At 37.9% G+C, this 22347-nt stretch overlaps 1 protein-coding gene across 1 annotated transcript in view; it reads left to right on the forward strand.

Moving 5' to 3' along the window:
* The first annotated feature begins 840 nt into the window (after positions 1–840).
* The window catches only part of LOC145099806 (uncharacterized), an 82507-nt gene continuing 61000 nt past the window's right edge, over positions 841–22347 (forward strand). Inside the window, exons 1-2 of the mRNA XM_079037311.1 lie at positions 841–1972; positions 2062–2319. Coding sequence (XP_078893437.1) covers positions 841–1972; positions 2062–2319 — 1390 coding nt within the window. The remainder of the gene's footprint in view (positions 1973–2061; positions 2320–22347) is intronic.

Below are 22347 nucleotides of genomic sequence, written 5' to 3' on the forward strand. Positions count from 1 at the left end.
ATTATAATTGGAAAATGGATTAGGGCTAGTAAATATGAATGTTAGTACAATGTCTGTGTTTGAATTCACTAAGCTTCGTGCTTACGTTTTTCCCTTATAACTTTTCAGGTGTTAAGATTAAAGAGGCTAAGGCTTGACATGGAGCATCGGGACATCGCTACTAGTTATTTTGTTGGGACCTTATTATTATTATTACTTCCGCACTTATTTTATATGGTTATTAAGTTGATGGATTATGTTATGACTATTTCAGTTGTTTTAATTTAATTTAAGATGGGTTTTAAAAGTTTAAAATTGTTGCAAAAAAAAAAAAAAAAAAAAAAAATTTGGGTGTCACAAGTTGGTATCAGAGCCACAGTTTGAGGGAACTAGGCATTCTTGTGGATGTTCTAGACTCAAATTTGAGGCTCTATAATAGTTTATTCTCTTTTTAAAATATTTTTCAAACTCTCTGAAGACTAGTAGTGAAAGATGTCGCGGTGTACCAGTCAGCCAGCCAAGTAAGCCTTATTTCTTATGTTAAATGTTTATGTTAAATTGTTGACTATGAATTGGATTCTACTAGCCTTAAAATATTAGATTACACACTTAGTTAGTGTTAACATGTGAGAGAGTTGTAAAATTAACGGCTAGAGCGAACTGGAAATTTTGAAACTAGACGCGAATGCGAAATTGGAACTTGTGTGGAAGGTAGTAGAAGGGCCCCTACTATTTGAAACATCGGTGCCGGTTTCGAGTCGGGGCAAGGTTGAAAAATTTTCGGCAAGCTGAGTGTTTCGTCTTCCTAGAAATATCTAGGCTGAATTATTTCTAAATATTTTCCTCCTTCTACGGATACAGATGGCTCCGCCTGCTCGCCTTAATCAGCTCCAAATGGAGCAAGTTAGGAATATTGTCGCTGAGGAATTCAATAACGCTTTCAATGAATTAATCCCGGGCGTGACCAATGACATAATCAACCAGGTCAAAGCTCTTCTGGATGAGCGCCTCGCAGCTATTCCCGGGGGAGCGTTATCGGCTCCGCCCGTTCGGGATTCGGCATACTACTTCGAGAAGTTCAACAAGTGTAGCCCTCCTCTTTGGAATGGTGAATCCGACCCAGTTGCTGCTAAGCATTGGGTGTCAGATGTTGAGGGCGCCTTCATGACTGTTGGGTGTCCGGACCAGTACAAAGTTGTGATCGCCATGAATCAGCTGCAAAAAAGGGGAAAGACATGGTGGAACACCATCACCGCTCTATTAAACGAGGAAGAAGTGAGGGCCATGTCTTGGGCCCAATTTGTGGAGAGGTTCGAGGCACAATATGTGCGCAAGGTGGAGCAGCAGCGGATGCAGCAAGAGTTCATGGCCTTACAGCAAACTACCGAGTCTGTTAGCGACTTGAATGCCAAGTTCTTGGAGATGCTATCTTTTTGTCCCTCATTTGCTGGGAATGAGGCCTGGTTGGTCAGCCAATACACTACCATTCTACGTACCGAGATTCGGGAATTCGTTAGCATGCAGGAGTTCCCGACTTTATCTGCGATCATGGATGCAGCGAGGAGGAGGGAAATCGAGTTGCAGACCCAGACCAAGAGGAAGGCCAATGACACCTCCTCCAAGACATCCGGAGATGCCCAGAAAAAGCAAAAGCAGGGTGGTAAGTCAAGGTATGAGTACAGGCCGTCTTCAAGTCAGGGCGAGAAAAATCCGTTGATATGCTACAACTGTAAAAAGCCAGGGCATCATTGGAAGAATTGTAGGGCTCCCCCTGCGAGTGCAGTTCCTCAGATTACTTCTGCTGCTCCCGTTTGCTATCACTGCAACGAGACGGGACACAAGAAGCCCGAATGTCCAAAGTTGAAGGCTGGTAAAGGAAGCGGGGGTACAAATCCTGCAATTGCATCGTCTTCTAAGGGACCCACTATGGTGACACGAGGTCGTGCTCACCAGATGACTGCGGATGAGCCGGTGATTACCGCGACAGTGGCAGGTAAATTTCTTTTTTTTTTCTTTTCTCTCCTGCCATTATTTAATAAATGGTAATTAGAATTGTTTACATGATTGTATGTGGTAAATCAGGCACTTATTTGCTAGATTCCGAGCCTGCTGTTGTTATGTTTGATAGCGGTGCTACCCATTCTTTTGTATCTCGCACGTTTATTAATCGTCTGGGGTGTAGTATCGGAAAATTGGCTCGCCCAATGGTTGTCGAAGTTGCCGACAACCGCACTATTTATGTCACCGATGTCTATCGGGGTTGCACTCTCGAGTTTTCTGGAGTTGAATTCCCTATCGATCTTATCCCTATTGCGATGCGAGAGCTCTGCGTTATCGTAGGCATGGATTGGCTTGATGCGTTTGATGCGGAAATCCACTGTCGTAAGAAGCAAGTTCGTGTTCGAAACCCTAGAGGTGGAGAACTTATTATTCAGGGGGACATTCCCCGCCTGGCTATGGCTTCTTGCTCTTCTGCTATAGCACTAGACGACGTTCCTATCGTTTCCGACTTCAGCGATGTCTTTCCGGAGGAACTCCCTGGCTTGCCACCTGTTCGGCAAGTGGAGTTTCGCATTGATTTGGTGCCAGGTGCGACTCCGGTAGCGAAATCTCCTTACCGCTTGGCACCACCTGAAATGAAAGAGCTCCAAGATCAACTTCAAGATCTAAGTGATAAAGGGTTTATACGGCCAAGCTGCTCGCCTTGGGGTGCTCCTATTCTCTTTGTGAAGAAGAAAGATGGATCCCAGCGAATGTGTATTGATTATAGGGAGCTAAACAAGCGCACGATAAAGAATAGGTACCCGTTGCCACGTATTGACGATCTTTTCGATCAGCTTCAAGGAGCATCTTGGTTTTCCAAGATTGATTTACGTTCCGGTTACCATCAGATGCGTGTTTGTGAAGAAGACATTGAGAAAACAGCATTCCGTACTCGATATGGGCACTTTTAATTCGTAGTGATGCCTTTTGGGCTCACCAATGCACCCGCAGCGTTCATGGATCTCATGAACCGGGTGTGTAGCCTGATGCTTGACCGTTCGGTCATAGTGTTCATAGATGATATCTTAGTCTATTCTAAGAGCAAAGAGGAGCATCAGCAACACCTTCGGGAGATTCTGGAAACTCTGGCAAGAGAAAGGCTTTATGCTAAATTTTCAAAATGTGAATTTTGGTTGGAAGAAGTTCAGTTCTTGGGCATGTGGTAAACAAACAGGGTATCAAGGTCGATCAAGCCAAGGTTGATGTGGTTAAACAATGGAAGATTCCGAAAACACCTTCTGAAATTCGCAGTTTCTTGGGTTTAGCCGGTTATTACCGGAGGTTCATTGAAAATTTCTCTAAAATCGCCTTACCACTCACCCGATTGACCAAGAAATCAATGAAATTCGTTTGGGGCCCGGAGCAGCAACTGGCGTTTGATGAGTTAAGGAAACGATTGTGTGAAGCTCCGATTTTGGCCTTACCTGATGGGGTTGAGGATATGGTGGTTTACTGTGATGCATCGCTTCAAGGTCTTGGTGCCGTGTTAATGCAACGAGATAGGGTGATAGCCTATGCCTCCCGACAGCTGAAACCCCACGAACGAAACTACCCCACTCATGATTTGGAGCTTGGGGCTGTTGTTTTCGCTCTTAAGATTTGGAGACACTATCTCTATGGAGTGAAGTTTATCATATACACTGACCATAAGAGTCTAAAATATTTGTTCGAGCAGCGGGATTTGAATATGAGGCAGATCCGATGGTTAGATGTGGTAAAAGATTATGATTTTGAAATTCACTACCACCCCGGTAAAGCTAATGTGGTAGCTGATGCTCTTAGTCGTAAACAATCTGCCGAACCGATTCGAGCTAAGTGTCTCCGGATCACGATGGTGTCGTCTTTGTTAGATCTAATCCGGGACGCCCAAAAGACGGCAATACTGGAGGAAAACATCAGGCGTGAGAAGATTGGGAAAGAGTTGCCTAAGATGGAACGAGACGGGCGTGGTTTGCTGACTCGCTACGGTAGGATTTGGGTTCCATATACCGGGGGAAATCGGAAAACCCTAATGGATGAGTCTCATAAGTCAAAATTTTCTATCCATCCTGGTGCTACTAAAATGTATCGGGACCTTCATGAGGCTTACTGGTGGCATGGAATGAAGAATGATGTGGCTCGATTTGTGGAAGAATGTATGACCTGTCGAAAGGTCAAGGCGGAACACCAGAAACCGCATGGGAAGTTGCAACCATTGGAGATTCCTGAATGGAAATGGGAGCATCTAACCATGGACTTCATTACAAAACTTCCTAGAACTGCCCGAGGATCAGATACGATATGGGTGATTGTTGATCGTTTGACTAAGAGTGCTCACTTTCTGGCTATAAAGGAGAGCTCATCGGCGGAGAAATTAGCCGAGATCTTTGTTCGGGAGATTGTCTCATTACATGGGGTGCCCGTTTCTATCATCTCCGATCGAGACACCCGATTTACCTCTCGGTTCTGGAGGAAGTTTCAAGAGGAATTGGGCACACGATTACATTTTAGTACCGCCTTCCATCCGCAGACAGACGGGCAGAGTGAGCGGACGATTCAGACCTTGGAGGACATGCTTAGGGCGTGTGCGATTGATTTTGGGGGTAGTTGGGATGACCATCTACATCTAGCTGAGTTTTCTTATAACAACAGCTATCACTCGAGCATTAAAATGCCTCCGTATGAAGCCTTGTATGGGAGGAAGTGCAGGACGCCCGTTTGTTGGGGCGAGGTTGGGCAGAGGGTACTTGGGAGTACTGATATCGTGCTACAGACTACGGAGAAAATCCAAGTGATTCGGGATCATTTGGTCACAGCGAGCAGTCGTCAGAAAAGTTATGCTGACAAAAGACGCTCCAATCTTGAGTTCCAGGTGGGAGATTATGTGTTGCTTAAAGTCTCCCCCTGGAAAGGTGTGATTCGATTTCGGAAGCGGGGAAAGCTCGGACCCCGATTCATTGGACCCTACAAGGTCATAGCTCGTGTGGGGAAGGTGGCTTACCGTTTAGAGCTTCCTGACGAGCTTAGTCTAATTCATAATACGTTCCATGTGTCTCAGTTACGAAAATGCGTTGTTGATGAGACCGCTGTGATACCACTGGAGGACATACAAATTGACGAGCGTCTCAATTATGTTGAGAAACCAATCGCTATTTTAGAACGAAAGACGAAAGCTCTTCGCAACAAGACTATAAACCTGGTTAAAGTGCAGTGGCAACATAGGAAGGGTTCGGAATGGACTTGGGAACCGGAATGCGAGATGCGGGCTCATTATCCGGATCTGTTTCTAGGTGTTGACTTCGAGGACGAAGTCCGTTCTTAGTGGGGGAGAGTTGTAACGCCCCGGGTTTTCTCGGTACGTTTGGTTATTTTAATTTAATTATCCTTGTAACCTTGGGTTAATTTATTTAACCAATGTCTAATTTCTTATGTTATTGGACTCTTTTGATGATCTTGTAAACTCCTTTTATTGAAGTCCATGGGCTATGGGCCTATTTGCAAAGTCCACCTAGTTAATAGTACTTAATGTGTAAATTGAATCATTTGGAACACACACAAGGAAAACACTCTAAACCCTCCCTCTCTCTCAAAAATCGTCCCCCTCTATCTCTTTGGGATCAAGAGCATCCAAGGGGCTATTTGGAGCTTAATTCTTGTTCATTTCCAGCCTTGATTCGTATTGGTATGAACCTCCTTATCCTTTCTTACAACTTGATTCATAACCTTGTTCTAGTTTTATGATTTCATCTTCACCTCTTCTCCTTCTTATTTTATTTGTAATTGTATGTTATACATCATCTCAAGATCCTATCTTCACCCCATATATGGTGGATGATGGATCTAGGGGATTACATGTGGCAAAAGATCATGGAAACCCTAAAAGGGAGAATGATGATTTTATGTGCTTATGTTTATTTTCATGTTGATTATTATTACATCCTTGAGGCTAAATGAAATCCTAATGATCCCTAACCCTTTTTAGTACCACCATTATCATGGGGACTGAATTGGGATGATGAACACATCTTAAAATGTGTTTCAAAAGGAGAAGGATGGATAAGCCAAAAAGGAATCACGGGTGGCTACGATTCTGTTTTCCATCAGATCTGTAGTCATTTTGTAAAAATCATATCTGGAGCTCTAGGACTCAAACGGACCCCAAACCAGTTCCAAAAGTTCACAAATTGAGTTTGCTAACTTTCTTAGGAAGGCCAACCTCACTGATAAGGGCTTTATCTATGTGAAAGAATGGCATCTTTGCTGTTAGGTCTGATCCGGGTCTGTTCTGATATGTCATTTTGTTTTCATCATTTCTAAGGCTTGGAAAAGGATCCAGAGTGATTCCAAGTTTCTATATGTTCCTTATATTATGAATTTAAGATCTGGAGAATATGGGGTGTTATTTCCAATTATAAATTGGTTAGAATGGATCCACACTCCAGGTCAGTGGGCAGTCACCAGCTTTTGCTAGTGCTGTGATTGTCCACAATGTGAATTTTATATCTGGAGTTTGAGAGATGCTTTTCATTCAATTCCAACTCTGAGACTTTCACTTGTATGTCCTTTACTTCTCTTAATTTTCTTTTGGACGAATTCTACTCACAAGTTGGGTAGAATTGGCCAACATCACTTGACTGTATTGTTGGAGACAGAAGTGATACACCATTTTGTAAAATTCATATTTAATTCATCTTTTGGAGTTAGAATGAGTTCTTTATAGTTATGGAATCCTGAGCAATCATAGTTTCCTATAAAATTTAGTTAAAACTATGTTTCTGTTTTAGATTTTGGAGTAAATCCGTTTTGAACAGCAGGTCTGTTTTAGAGACCTTGCTGTGATTACTCTTTTCTCAACTCATAGCTTCATTACTTCTCGTTTCTAACCTTTAGTCCTTCTTAGGCGAGGTTTTGAAGTTTGCTCAAGCTTGGTAGCATTATTTGATTGTTAGCCATCCTTAATAATCACTCAAGGTGAGTTCTCTCACACCGTTGTATTGATGATTGTGTTTGCTTGTTAGCTCGTGTGTGATTATTTGAATTTATTATAAAAGCATGCTATATAAGTATTGTTTTAATTCGTACATGTGCACTGTATGTAACTAATTATGGATATGGGGACACCACCAAAGGATACGGATTTACCGGTGCGGTGGGTAGGTAAGATCACCAACGTAATACTCTTCGTGAGGTGCGGTGATTAGGGCCAAATGATACGGGATCTTCCCGGTGCGGTTCAAACCTACAAGTCCTTCTCGTAATATAGACATTGATTCGTTCTTTGTCTTTATCATTATAATTGGAAAATGGATTAGGGCTAGTAAATATGAATGTTAGTACAATGTCTGTGTTTGAATTTACTAAGCTTCGTGCTTACGTTTTTCCCTTATAACTTTTCAGGTGTTAAGATTAAAGAGGCTAAGGCTTGACATGGAGCATCGGGACATCGCTACTAGTTATTTTGTTGGGACCTTATTATTATTATTACTTCCGCACTTATTTTATATGGTTATTAAGTTGATGGATTATGTTATGACTATTTCAGTTGTTTTAATTTAATTTAAGATGGGTTTTAAAAGTTTAAAATTGTTGCAAAAAAAAAAAAAAAAAAAAAATTTGGGTGTCACATATACCTAATACAATAACCATGACCTCACTGATCCATTGATGAAAATCGAAAGTATCAAATATCTTAGTTTCCAGTTGCGCCTAACCATGAAGCAAATCCTTCTTTCTTTTCCCGAACTCCAGTCCGGACCCTGGAATCATAAACTCGATCTGCATCGGGAACAATCTCTTTTTTTTAAAACTTGTTGGAAGACTCGACTTGTGATGTGGTCTCCACCACAACCATCGAACCGACAGAACAACCAATATATAATTTCTCCTCGGTTCTATCCTATGACTGATAAGTATCCAAACTATTATCCTTGATATTGGAAAATACTACTTAGTCATAACAAAACAATAACACAAGTCATTAGCTTCTATGCCTTAAGGAAAATTTATGCATCACTCAAAACATAAACACATTTCGTTACTTGATTTGTACCCTCGATATGATCATTCATGTATTCCTTTCTAACATAGGTATTGAAATCCAACAAACCTTTCATAGGTAATCCTTTAAACTTGTAACCACAAGTATTCTGAAGAAATATCCTCCTCTCACTTGACACATCAATGAACCTCAACTAATCATTCTACATAATCGAACTATAGACTCTCCTAACCCGTGACGCTGAAACCGAAAGTCAAACTGTCCTTCAAATTACTAATTCGAATACCAAATTATCCACCACTTAGGGTTAGAACTACCACCAGTTTTTGTAAAAAACATCAAAGTCCTGAACTGGTTCGATCAACACTTACAATCCTTAACTCTCAAAGGATTTTCATGATATAAAACCACATAGTTGTTGAAATAATCAGTTCTGCTCTAGAACCCTATCACAAAAGAACAAGAAATCAGAGTAAACCGAAATTCTAAGCCTATGTAATTCAATCCATCAGGTTCTTCTCACAATTGAAAGTGCAATTCTCCAAAATAAACATGAAACTCTTTCCAATCAACAAGAGATTCGATTGCATAACATTCTCATGAGTCAAATGACTAAGACAAGATCAATGGAAGTTGAATTTTACCACCCAAATCGAACACCAACAAAAATTACAACAGAGTATCATATCATAACAAAATACACTTGCCATCTTGATGGGTGTTGGGTACCATACTATCCTTTCGATCCAATCAGGGACAATTATCATTAACATGACTAAATTGGTTGAGAAGAGAATTATACTCCCTTCTCACTTACTTACATTCTTAGTTAAAGCATCCTCCTAACAACATCTGTAACACCTTGAGATATAAGCAGGACAATCCATCAGTACATCTCCTATACCTAATACAATAACCATGACTTCACTGATCCATTGATGAAAATCGAAAGTATCAAATATCTTAGTTTCTAGTTGCGCCTAACCATGAAGCAAATCCTTCTTTCTTTTCCCGAACTCCAGTCCGGATCCTGGAATCATAAACTCGATCTGCATCGGGAACAATCTCTTTTTTTTTAAAACTTGTTGGAAGACTCGACTTGTGATCTGGTCTCCACCACAACCATCGAACCGACAGAACAACCAATATATAATTTCTCCTCGGTTCTATCCTATGACTGATAAGTATCCAAACTATTATCCTTGATATTGGAAAATACTACTTAGTCATAACAAAACAATAACACAAGTCATTAGCTTCTATGCCTTAAGGAAAATTTATGCATCACTCAAAACATAAACACATTTGGTTACTTGATTTGTACCCTCGATATGATCATTCATGTATTCCTTTCTAACATAGGTATTGAAATCCAACAAACCTTTCATAGGTAATCCTTTAAACTTGTAACCACAAGTATTCTGAAGAAATATCCTCCTCTCACTTGACACATCAATGAACCTCAACTAATCATTCTACATAATCGAACTATAGACTCTCCTAACCCGTGACGCTGAAACCGAAAGTCAAACTGTCCTTCAAATTACTAATTCGAATACCAAAGTATCCACCACTTAGGGTTAGAACTACCACCAGTTTTTGTAAAAAACATCAAAGTCCTGAACTAGTTCGATCAACACTTACAATCCTTAACTCTCAAAGGATTTTCATGATATAAAACCACATAGTTGTTGAAATAATCAGTTCTGCTCTAGAACCCTATCACAAAAGAACAAGAAATCAGAGTAAGCCGAAATTCTAAGCCTATGTAATTCAATCCATCAGGTTCTTCTCACAATTGAAAGTGCAATTCTCCAAAATAAACATGAAACTCTTTCCAATCAACAAGAGATTCGATTGCATAACATTCTCATGAGTCAAATGACTAAGACAAGATCAATGGAAGTTGAATTTTACCAGCCAAATCGAACACCAACAAAAATTATAACAGGGTATCATATCATAACAAAATACACTTGCCATCTTGATGGGTGTTGGGTACCATACTATCCTTTCGATCCAATCAGGGACAATTATCATTAACATGACTCAATTGGTTGAGAAGAGAATTATACTCCCTTCTCACTTACTTACATTCTTAGTTAAAGCATCCTCCTAACAACATCTGTAACACCTTGAGAAATAAGCAGGACAATCCATCAGTACATCTCCTATACCTAATACAATAACCATGACCTCACTGATCCATTGATGAAAATCGAAAGTATCAAATATCTTAGTTTCCAGTTGCGCCTAACCATGAAGCAAATCCTTCTTTCTTTTCCCGAACTCCAGTCCGGACCCTGGAATCATAAACTCGATCTGCATCGGGAACAATCTCTTTTTTTTAAAACTTGTTGGAAGACTCGACTTGTGATCTGGTCTCCACCACAACCATCGAACCGATAGAACAACCAATATATAATTTCTCCTCGGTTCTATCCTATGACTGATAAGTATCCAAACTATTATCCTTGATATTGGAAAATACTACTTAGTCATAACAAAACAATAACACAAGTCATTAGCTTCTATGCCTTAAGGAAAATTTATGCATCACTCAAAACATAAACACATTTGGTTACTTGATTTGTACCCTCGATATGATCATACATGTATTCCTTTCTAACATAGGTATTGAAATCCAACAAACCTTTCATAGGTAATCCTTTAAACTTGTAACCACAAGTATTCTGAAGAAATATCCTCCTCTCACTTGACACATCAATGAACCTCAACTAATCATTCTACATAATCGAACTATAGACTCTCCTAACCCGTGACGCTGAAACCGAAAGTCAAACTGTCCTTCAAATTACTAATTCGAATACCAAAGTATCCACCACTTAGGGTTAGAACTACCACCAGTTTTTGTAAAAAACATCAAAGTCCTGAATTGGTTCGATCAACACTTACAATCCTTAACTCTCAAAGGATTTTCATGATATAAAACCACATAGTTGTTGAAATAATCAGTTCTGCTCTAGAACCCTATCACAAAAGAACAAGAAATCAGAGTAAGCCGAAATTCTAAGCCTATGTAATTTAATCCATCAGGTTCTTCTCACAATTGAAAGTGCAATTCTCCAAAATAAACATGAAACTCTTTCCAATCAACAAGAGATTCGATTGCATAACATTCTCATGAGTCAAATGACTAAGACAAGATCAATGGAAGTTGAATTTTACCAGCCAAATCGAACACCAACAAAAATTATAACAGAGTATCATATCATAACAAAATACACTTGCCATCTTGATGGGTGTTGGGTACCATACTATCCTTTCGATCCAATCAGGGACAATTATCATTAACATGACTCAATTGGTTGAGAAGAGAATTATACTCCCTTCTCACTTACTTACATTCTTAGTTAAAGCATCCTCCTAACAACATCTGTAACACCTTGAGATATAAGCAGGACAATCCATCAGTACATCTCCTATACCTAATACAATAACCATGACCTCACTGATCCATTGATGAAAATCGAAAGTATCAAATATCTTAGTTTCCAGTTGCGCCTAACCATGAAGCAAATCCGTCTTTCTTTTCCCGAACTCCAGTCCGGACCCTGGAATCATAAACTCGATCTGCATCGGGAACAATCTCTTTTTTTTAAAACTTGTTGGAAGACTCGACTTGTGATGTGGTCTCCACCACAACCATCGAACCGACAGAACAACCAATATATAATTTCTCCTCGGTTCTATCCTATGACTGATAAGTATCCAAACTATTATCCTTGATATTGGAAAATACTACTTAGTCATAACAAAACAATAACACAAGTCATTAGCTTCTATGCCTTAAGGAAAATTTATGCATCACTCAAAACATAAACACATTTGGTTACTTGATTTGTACCCTCGATATGATCATTCATGTATTCCTTTCTAACATAGGTATTGAAATCCAACAAACCTTTCATAGGTAATCCTTTAAACTTGTAACCACAAGTATTCTGAAGAAATATCCTCCTCTCACTTGACACATCAATGAACCTCAACTAATCATTCTACATAATCGAACTATAGACTCTCCTAACCCGTGACGCTGAAACCGAAAGTCAAACTGTCCTTCAAATTACTAATTCGAATACCAAAGTATCCACCACTTAGGGTTAGAACTACCACCAGTTTTTGTAAAAAACATCAAAGTCCTGAACTGGTTCGATCAACACTTACAATCCTTAACTCTCAAAGGATTTTCATGATATAAAACCACATAGTTGTTGAAATAATCAGTTCTGCTCTAGAACCCTATCACAAAAGAACAAGAAATCAGAGTAAGCCGAAATTCTAAGCCTATGTAATTCAATCCATCAGGTTCTTCTCACAATTGAAAGTGCAATTCTCCAAAATAAACATGAAACTCTTTCCAATCAACAAGAGATTCGATTGCATAACATTCTCATGAGTCAAATGACTAAGACAAGATCAATGGAAGTTGAATTTTACCAGCCAAATCGAACACCAACAAAAATTATAACAGAGTATCATATCATAACAAAATACACTTGCCATCTTGATGGGTGTTGGGTACCATACTATCCTTTCGATCCAATCAGGGACAATTATCATTAACATGACTCAATTGGTTGAGAAGAGAATTATACTCCCTTCTCACTTACTTACATTCTTAGTTAAAGCATCCTCCTAACAACATTTGTAACACCTTGAGATATAAGCAGGACAATCCATCAGTACATCTCCTATACCTAATACAATAACCATGACCTCACTGATCCATTGATGAAAATCGAAAGTATCAAATATCTTAGTTTCCAGTTGCGCCTAACCATGAAGCAAATCCGTCTTTCTTTTCCCGAACTCCAGTCCGGACCCTGGAATCATAAACTCGATCTGCATCGGGAACAATCTCTTTTTTTTAAAACTTGTTGGAAGACTCGACTTATGATGTGGTCTCCACCACAACCATCGAACCGACAGAACAACCAATATATAATTTCTCCTCGGTTCTATCCTATGACTGATAAGTATCCAAACTATTATCCTTGATATTGGAAAATACTACTTAGTCATAACAAAACAATAACACAAGTCATTAGCTTCTATGCCTTAAGGAAAATTTATGCATCACTCAAAACATAAACACATTTGGTTACTTGATTTGTACCCTCGATATGATCATTCATGTATTCCTTTCTAACATAGGTATTGAAATCCAACAAACCTTTCATAGGTAATCCTTTAAACTTGTAACCACAAGTATTCTGAAGAAATATCCTCCTCTCACTTGACACATCGATGAACCTCAACTAATCATTCTACATAATCGAACTATAGACTCTCCTAACCCGTGACGCTGAAACCGAAAGTCAAACTGTCCTTCAAATTACTAATTCGAATACCAAATTATCCACCACTTACGGTTAGAACTACCACCAGTTTTTGTAAAAAACATCAAAGTCCTGAACTGGTTCGATCAACACTTACAATCCTTAACTCTCAAAGGATTTTCATGATATAAAACCACATAGTTGTTGAAATAATCAGTTCTGCTCTAGAACCCTATCACAAAAGAACAAGAAATCAGAGTAAGCCGAAATTCTAAGCCTATGTAATTCAATCCATCAGGTTCTTCTCACAATTTAAAGTGCAATTCTCCAAAATAAACATGAAACTCTTTCCAATCAACAAGAGATTCGATTGCATAACATTCTCATGAGTCAAATGACTAAGACAAGATCAATGGAAGTTGAATTTTACCACCCAAATCGAACACCAACAAAAATTATAACAGAGTATCATATCATAACAAAATACACTTGCCATCTTGATGGGTGTTGGGTACCATACTATCCTTTCGATCCAATCAGGGACAATTATCATTAACATGACTCAATTGGTTGAGAAGAGAATTATACTCCCTTCTCACTTACTTACATTCTTAGTTAAAGCATCCTCCTAACAACATCTGTAACACCTTGAGATATAAGCAGGACAATCCATCAGTACATCTCCTATACCTAATACAATAACCATGACTTCACTGATCCATTGATGAAAATCGAAAGTATCAAATATCTTAGTTTCTAGTTGCGCCTAACCATGAAGCAAATCCTTCTTTCTTTTCCCGAACTCCAGTCCGGACCCTGGAATCATAAACTCGATCTGCATCGGGAACAATCTCTTTTTTTTAAAACTTGTTGGATGACTCGACTTGTGATCTGGTCTCCACCACAACCATCGAACCGACAGAACAACCAATATATAATTTCTCCTCGGTTCTATCCTATGACTGATAAGTATCCAAACTATTATCCTTGATATTGGAAAATACTACTTAGTCATAACAAAACAATAACACAAGTCATTAGCTTCTATGCCTTAAGGAAAATTTATGCATCACTCAAAACATAAACACATTTGGTTACTTGATTTGTACCCTCGATATGATCATTCATGTATTCCTTTCTAACATAGGTATTGAAATCCAACAAACCTTTCATAGGTAATCCTTTAAACTTGTAACCACAAGTATTCTGAAGAAATATCCTCCTCTCACTTGACACATCAATGAACCTCAACTAATCATTCTACATAATCGAACTATAGACTCTCCTAACCCGTGACGCTGAAACCGAAAGTCAAACTGTCCTTCAAATTACTAATTCGAATACCAAATTATCCACCACTTAGGGTTAGAACTACCACCAGTTTTTGTAAAAAACATCAAAGTCCTGAACTGGTTCGATCAACACTTACAATCCTTAACTCTCAAAGGATTTTCATGATATTTCACATAGTTGTTGAAATAATCAGTTCTGCTCTAGAACCCTATCACAAAAGAACAAGAAATCAGAGTAAGCCGAAATTCTAAGCCTATGTAATTCAATCCATCAGGTTCTTCTCACAATTTAAAGTGCAATTCTCCAAAATAAACATGAAACTCTTTCCAATCAACAAGAGATTCGATTGCATAACATTCTCATGAGTCAAATGACTAAGACAAGATCAATGGAAGTTGAATTTTACCACCCAAATCGAACACCAACAAAAATTATAACAGAGTATCATATCATAACAAAATACACTTGCCATCTTGATGGGTGTTGGGTACCATACTATCCTTTCGATCCAATCAGGGACAATTATCATTAACATGACTCAATTGGTTGAGAAGAGAATTATACTCCCTTCTCACTTACTTACATTCTTAGTTAAAGCATCCTCCTAACAACATCTGTAACACCTTGAGATATAAGCAGGACAATCCATCAGTACATCTCCTATACCTAATACAATAACCATGACTTCACTGATCCATTGATGAAAATCGAAAGTATCAAATATCTTAGTTTCTAGTTGCGCCTAACCATGAAGCAAATCCTTCTTTCTTTTCCCGAACTCCAGTCCGGACCCTGGAATCATAAACTCGATCTGCATCGGGAACAATCTCTTTTTTTTAAAACTTGTTGGAAGACTCGACTTGTGATCTGGTCTCCACCACAACCATCGAACCGACAGAACAACCAATATATAATTTCTCCTCGGTTCTATCCTATGACTGATAAGTATCCAAACTATTATCCTTGATATTGGAAAATACTACTTAGTCATAACAAAACAATAACACAAGTCATTAGCTTCTATGCCTTAAGGAAAATTTATGCATCACTCAAAACATAAACACATTTGGTTACTTGATTTGTACCCTCGATATGATCATTCATGTATTCCTTTCTAACATAGGTATTGAAATCCAACAAACCTTTCATAGGTAATCCTTTAAACTTGTAACCACAAGTATTCTGAAGAAATATCCTCCTCTCACTTGACACATCAATGAACCTCAACTAATCATTCTACATAATCGAACTATAGACTCTCCTAACCCGTGACGCTGAAACCGAAAGTCAAACTGTCCTTCAAATTACTAATTCGAATACCAAATTATCCACCACTTAGGGTTAGAACTACCACCAGTTTTTGTAAAAAACATCAAAGTCCTGAACTGGTGCGATCAACACTTACAATCCTTAACTCTCAAAGGGTTTTCATGATATAAAACCACATAGTTGTTGAAATAATCAGTTCTGCTCTAGAACCCTATCACAAAAGAACAAGAAATCAGAGTAAGCCGAAATTCTAAGCCTATGTAATTCAATCCATCAGGTTCTTCTCACAATTTAAAGTGCAATTCTCCAAAATAAACATGAAACTCTTTCCAATCAACAAGATATTCGATTGCATAACATTCTCATGAGTCAAATGACTAAGACAAGATCAATGGAAGTTGAATTTTACCACCCAAATCGAACACCAACAAAAATTATAACAGAGTATCATATCATAACAAAATACACTTGCCATCTTGATGGGTGTTGGGTACCATACTATCCTTTTGATCCAATCAGGGACAATTATCATTAACATGACTCAATTGGTTGAGAAGAGAATTATACTCCCTTCTCACTTACTTACATTCTTAGTTAAAGCATCCTCCTAACAACATCTGTAACACCTTGAGATATAAGCAGGACAATCCATCAGTACATCTCCTATACCTAATACAATAACCATGACTTCACTGATCCATTGATGAAAATCGAAAGTATCAAATATCTTAGTTTCTAGTTGCGCCTAACCATGAAGCAAATCCTTCTTTCTTTTCCCGAACTCCAGTCCGGACCCTGCAATCATAAACTCGATCTGCATCGGGAACAATCTCTTTTTTTTAAAACTTGTTGGAAGACTCGACTTGTGATCTGGTCTCCACCACAACCATCGAACCGACAGAACAACCAATATATAATTTCTCCTCGGTTCTATCCTATGACTGATAAGTATCCAAACTATTATCCTTGATATTGGAAAATACTACTTAGTCATAACAAAACAATAACACAAGTCATTAGCTTCTATGCCTTAAGGAAAATTTATGCATCACTCAAAACATAAACACATTTGGTTACTTGATTTGTACCCTCGATATGATCATTCATGTATTCCTTTCTAACATAGGTATTGAAATCCAACAAACCTTTCATAGGTAATCCTTTAAACTTGTAACCACAAGTATTCTGAAGAAATATCCTCCTCTCACTTGACACATCAATGAACCTCAACTAATCATTCTACATAATCGAACTATAGACTCTCCTAACCCGTGACGCTGAAACCGAAAGTCAAACTGTCCTTCAAATTACTAATTCGAATACCAAATTATCCACCACTTAGGGTTAGAACTACCACCAGTTTTTGTAAAAAACATCAAAGTCCTGAACTGGTGCGATCAACACTTACAATCCTTAACTCTCAAAGGGTTTTCATGATATAAAACCACATAGTTGTTGAAATAATCAGTTCTGCTCTAGAACCCTATCACAAAAGAACAAGAAATCAGAGTAAGCCGAAATTCTAAGCCTATGTAATTCAATCCATCAGGTTCTTCTCACAATTTAAAGTGCAATTCTCCAAAATAAACATGAAACTCTTTCCAATCAACAAGAGATTCGATTGCATAACATTCTCATGAGTCAAATGACTAAGACAAGATCAATGGAAGTTGAATTTTACCACCCAAATCGAACACCAACAAAAATTATAACAGAGTATCATATCATAACAAAATACACTTGCCATCTTGATGGGTGTTGGGTACCATACTATCCTTTCGATCCAATCAGGGACAATTATCATTAACATGACTCAATTGGTTGAGAAGAGAATTATACTCCCTTCTCACTTACTTACATTCTTAGTTAAAGCATCCTCCTAACAACATCTGTAACACCTTGAGATATAAGCAGGACAATCCATCAGTACATCTCCTATACCTAATACAATAACCATGACTTCACTGATCCATTGATGAAAATCAAAAGTATCAAATATCTTAGTTTCTAGTTGCGCCTAACCATGAAGCAAATCCTTCTTTCTTTTCCCGAACTCCAGTCCGGACCCTGGAATCATAAACTTGATCTGCATCGGGAACAATCTCTTTTTTTTAAAACTTGTTGGAAGACTCGACTTGTGATCTGGTCTCCACCACAACCATCGAACCGACAGAACAACCAATATATAATTTCTCCTCGGTTCTATCCTATGACTGATAAGTATCCAAACTATTATCCTTGATATTGGAAAATACTACTTAGTCATAACAAAACAATAACACAAGTCATTAGCTTCTATGCCTTAAGGAAAATTTATGCATCACTCAAAACATAAACACATTTGGTTACTTGATTTGTACCCTCGATATGATCATTCATGTATTCCTTTCTAACATAGGTATTGAAATCCAACAAACCTTTCATAGGTAATCCTTTAAACTTGTAACCACAAGTATTCTGAAGAAATATCCTCCTCTCACTTGACACATCAATGAACCTCAACTAATCATTCTACATAATCGAACAATAGACTCTCCTAACCCGTGACGCTGAAACCGAAAGTCAAACTGTCCTTCAAATTACTAATTCGAATACCAAATTATCCACCACTTAGGGTTAGAACTACCACCAGTTTTTGTAAAAAACATCAAAGTCCTGAACTGGTTCGATCAACACTTACAATCCTTAACTCTCAAAGGATTTTCATGATATAAAACCACATAGTTGTTGAAATAATCAGTTCTGCTCTAGAACCCTATCACAAAAGAACAAGAAATCAGAGTAAGCCGAAATTCTAAGCCTATGTAATTCAATCCATCAGGTTCTTCTCACAATTGAAAGTGCAATTCTCCAAAATAAACATGAAACTCTTTCCAATCAACAAGAGATTCGATTGCATAACATTCTCATGAGTCAAATGACTAAGACAAGATCAATGGAAGTTGAATTTTACCACCCAAATCGAACACCAACAAAAATTATAACAGAGTATCATATCATAACAAAATACACTTGCCATCTTGATGGGTGTTGGGTACCATACTATCCTTTCGATCCAATCAGGGACAATTATCATTAACATGACTCAATTGGTTGAGAAGAGAATTATACTCCCTTCTCACTTACTTACATTCTTAGTTAAAGCATCCTCCTAACAACATCTGTAACACCTTGAGATATAAGCAGGACAATCCATCAGTACATCTCCTATACCTAATACAATAACCATGACTTCACTGATCCATTGATGAAAATCGAAAGTATCAAATATCTTAGTTTCTAGTTGCGCCTAACCATGAAGCAAATCCTTCTTTATTTTCCCGAACTCCAGTCCGGACCCTGGAATCATAAACTCGATCTGCATCGGGAACAATCTCTTTTTTTTAAAACTTGTTGGAAGACTCGACTTGTGATCTGGTCTCCACCACAACCATCGAACCGACAGAACAACCAATATATAATTTCTCCTCGGTTCTATCCTATGACTGATAAGTATCCAAACTATTATCCTTGATATTGGAAAATACTACTTAGTCATAACAAAACAATAACACAATTCATTAGCTTCTATGCCTTAAGGAAAATTTATGCATCACTCAAAACATAAACACATTTGGTTACTTGATTTGTACCCTCGATATGATCATTCATGTATTCCTTTCTAAAATAGGTATTGAAATCCAACAAACCTTTCATAGGTAATCCTTTAAACTTGTAACCACAAGTATTCTGAAGAAATATCCTCCTCTCACTTGACACATCAATGAACCTCAACTAATCATTCTACATAATCGAACTATAGACTCTCCTAACCCGTGACGCTGAAACCGAAAGTCAAACTGTCCTTCAAATTACTAATTCGAATACCAAATTATCCACCACTTAGGGTTAGAACTACCACCAGTTTTTGTAAAAAACATCAAAGTCCTGAACTGGTTCGATCAACACTTACAATCCTTAACTCTCAAAGGATTTTCATGATATAAAACCACATAGTTGTTGAAATAATCAGTTCTGCTCTAGAACCCTATCACAAAAGAACAAGAAATCAGAGTAAGCCGAAATTCTAAGCCTATGTAATTCAATCCATCAGGTTCTTCTCACAATTTAAAGTGCAATTCTCCAAAATAAACATGAAACTCTTTCCAATCAACAAGAGATTCGATTGCATAACATTCTCATGAGTCAAATGACTAAGACAAGATCAATGGAAGTTGAATTTTACCACCCAAATCGAACACCAACAAAAATTATAACAGAGTATCATATCATAACAAAATACACTTGCCATCTTGATGGGTGTTGGGTACCATACTATCCTTTCGATCCAATCAGGGACAATTATCATTAACATGACTCAATTGGTTGAGAAGAGAATTATACTCCCTTCTCACTTACTTACATTCTTAGTTAAAGCATCCTCCTAACAACATCTGTAACACCTTGAGATATAAGCAGGACAATCCATCAGTACATCTCCTATACCTAATACAATAACCATGACTTCACTGATCCATTGATGAAAATCGAAAGTATCAAATATCTTAGTTTCTAGTTGCGCCTAACCATGAAGCAAATCCTTCTTTCTTTTCCCGAACTCCAGTCCGGACCCTGGAATCATAAACTCGATCTGCATCGGGAACAATCTCTTTTTTTTAAAACTTGTTGGAAGACTCGACTTGTGATCTGGTCTCCACCACAACCATCGAACCGACAGAACAACCAATATATAATTTCTCCTCGGTTCTATCCTATGACTGATAAGTATCGAAACTATTATCCTTGATATTGGAAAATACTACTTAGTCATAACAAAACAATAACACAAGTCATTAGCTTCTATGCCTTAAGGAAAATTTATGCATCACTCAAAACATAAACACATTTGGTTACTTGATTTGTACCCTCGATATGATCATTCATGTATTCCTTTCTAACATAGGTATTGAAATCCAACAAACCTTTCATAGGTAATCCTTTAAACTTGTAACCACAAGTATTCTGAAGAAATATCCTCCTCTCACTTGACACATCAATGAACCTCAACTAATCATTCTACATAATCGAACTATAGACTCTCCTAACCCGTGACGCTGAAACCGAAAGTCAAACTGTCCTTCAAATTACTAATTCGAATACCAAATTATCCACCACTTAGGGTTAGAACTACCACCAGTTTTTGTAAAAAACATCAAAGTCCTGAACTGGTTCGATCAACACTTACAATCCTTAACTCTCAAAGGATTTTCATGATATAAAACCACATAGTTGTTGAAATAATCAGTTCTGCTCTAGAACCCTATCACAAAAGAACAAGAAATCAGAGTAAGCCGAAATTCTAAGCCTATGTAATTCAATCCATCAGGTTCTTCTCACAATTGAAAGTGCAATTCTCCAAAATAAACATGAAACTCTTTCCAATCAACAAGAGATTCGATTGCATAACATTCTCATGAGTCAAATGACTAAGACAAGATCAATGGAAGTTGAATTTTACCACCCAAATCGAACACCAACAAAAATTATAACAGAGTATCATATCATAACAAAATACACTTGCCATCTTGATGGGTGTTGGGTACCATACTATCCTTTCGATCCAATCAGGGACAATTATCATTAACATGACTCAATTGGTTGAGAAGAGAATTATACTCCCTTCTCACTTACTTACATTCTTAGTTAAAGCATCCTCCTAACAACATCTGTAACACCTTGAGATATAAGCAGGACAATCCATCAGTACATCTCCTATACCTAATACAATAACCATGACTTCACTGATCCATTGATGAAAATCGAAAGTATCAAATATCTTAGTTTCTAGTTGCGCCTAACCATGAAGCAAATCCTTCTTTCTTTTCCCGAACTCCAGTCCGGACCCTGGAATCATAAACTCGATCTGCATCGGGAACAATCTCTTTTTTTTAAAACTTGTTGGAAGACTCGACTTGTGATGTGGTCTCCACCACAACCATCGAACCGACAGAACAACCAATATATAATTTCTCCTCGGTTCTATCCTATGACTGATAAGTATCCAAACTATTATCCTTGATATTGGAAAATACTACTTAGTCATAACAAAACAATAACACAAGTCATTAGCTTCTATGCCTTAAGGAAAATTTATGCATCACTCAAAACATAAACACATTTGGTTACTTGATTTGTACCCTCGATATGATCATTCATGTATTCCTTTCTAACATAGGTATTGAAATCCAACAAACCTTTCATAGGTAATCCTTTAAACTTGTAACCACAAGTATTCTGAAGAAATATCCTCCTCTCACTTGACACATCAATGAACCTCAACTAATCATTCTACATAATCGAACTATAGACTCTCCTAACCCGTGACGCTGAAACCGAAAGTCAAACTGTCCTTCAAATTACTAATTCGAATACCAAATTATCCACCACTTAGGGTTAGAACTACCACCAGTTTTTGTAAAAAACATCAAAGTCCTGAACTGGTTC

Source organism: Lactuca serriola, chromosome 4 (assembly GCF_051521515.1).
Source record: "Lactuca serriola cultivar US96UC23 chromosome 4, Lser_US96UC23_V15, whole genome shotgun sequence".
Lineage (NCBI taxonomy): Eukaryota > Viridiplantae > Streptophyta > Magnoliopsida > Asterales > Asteraceae > Lactuca > Lactuca serriola.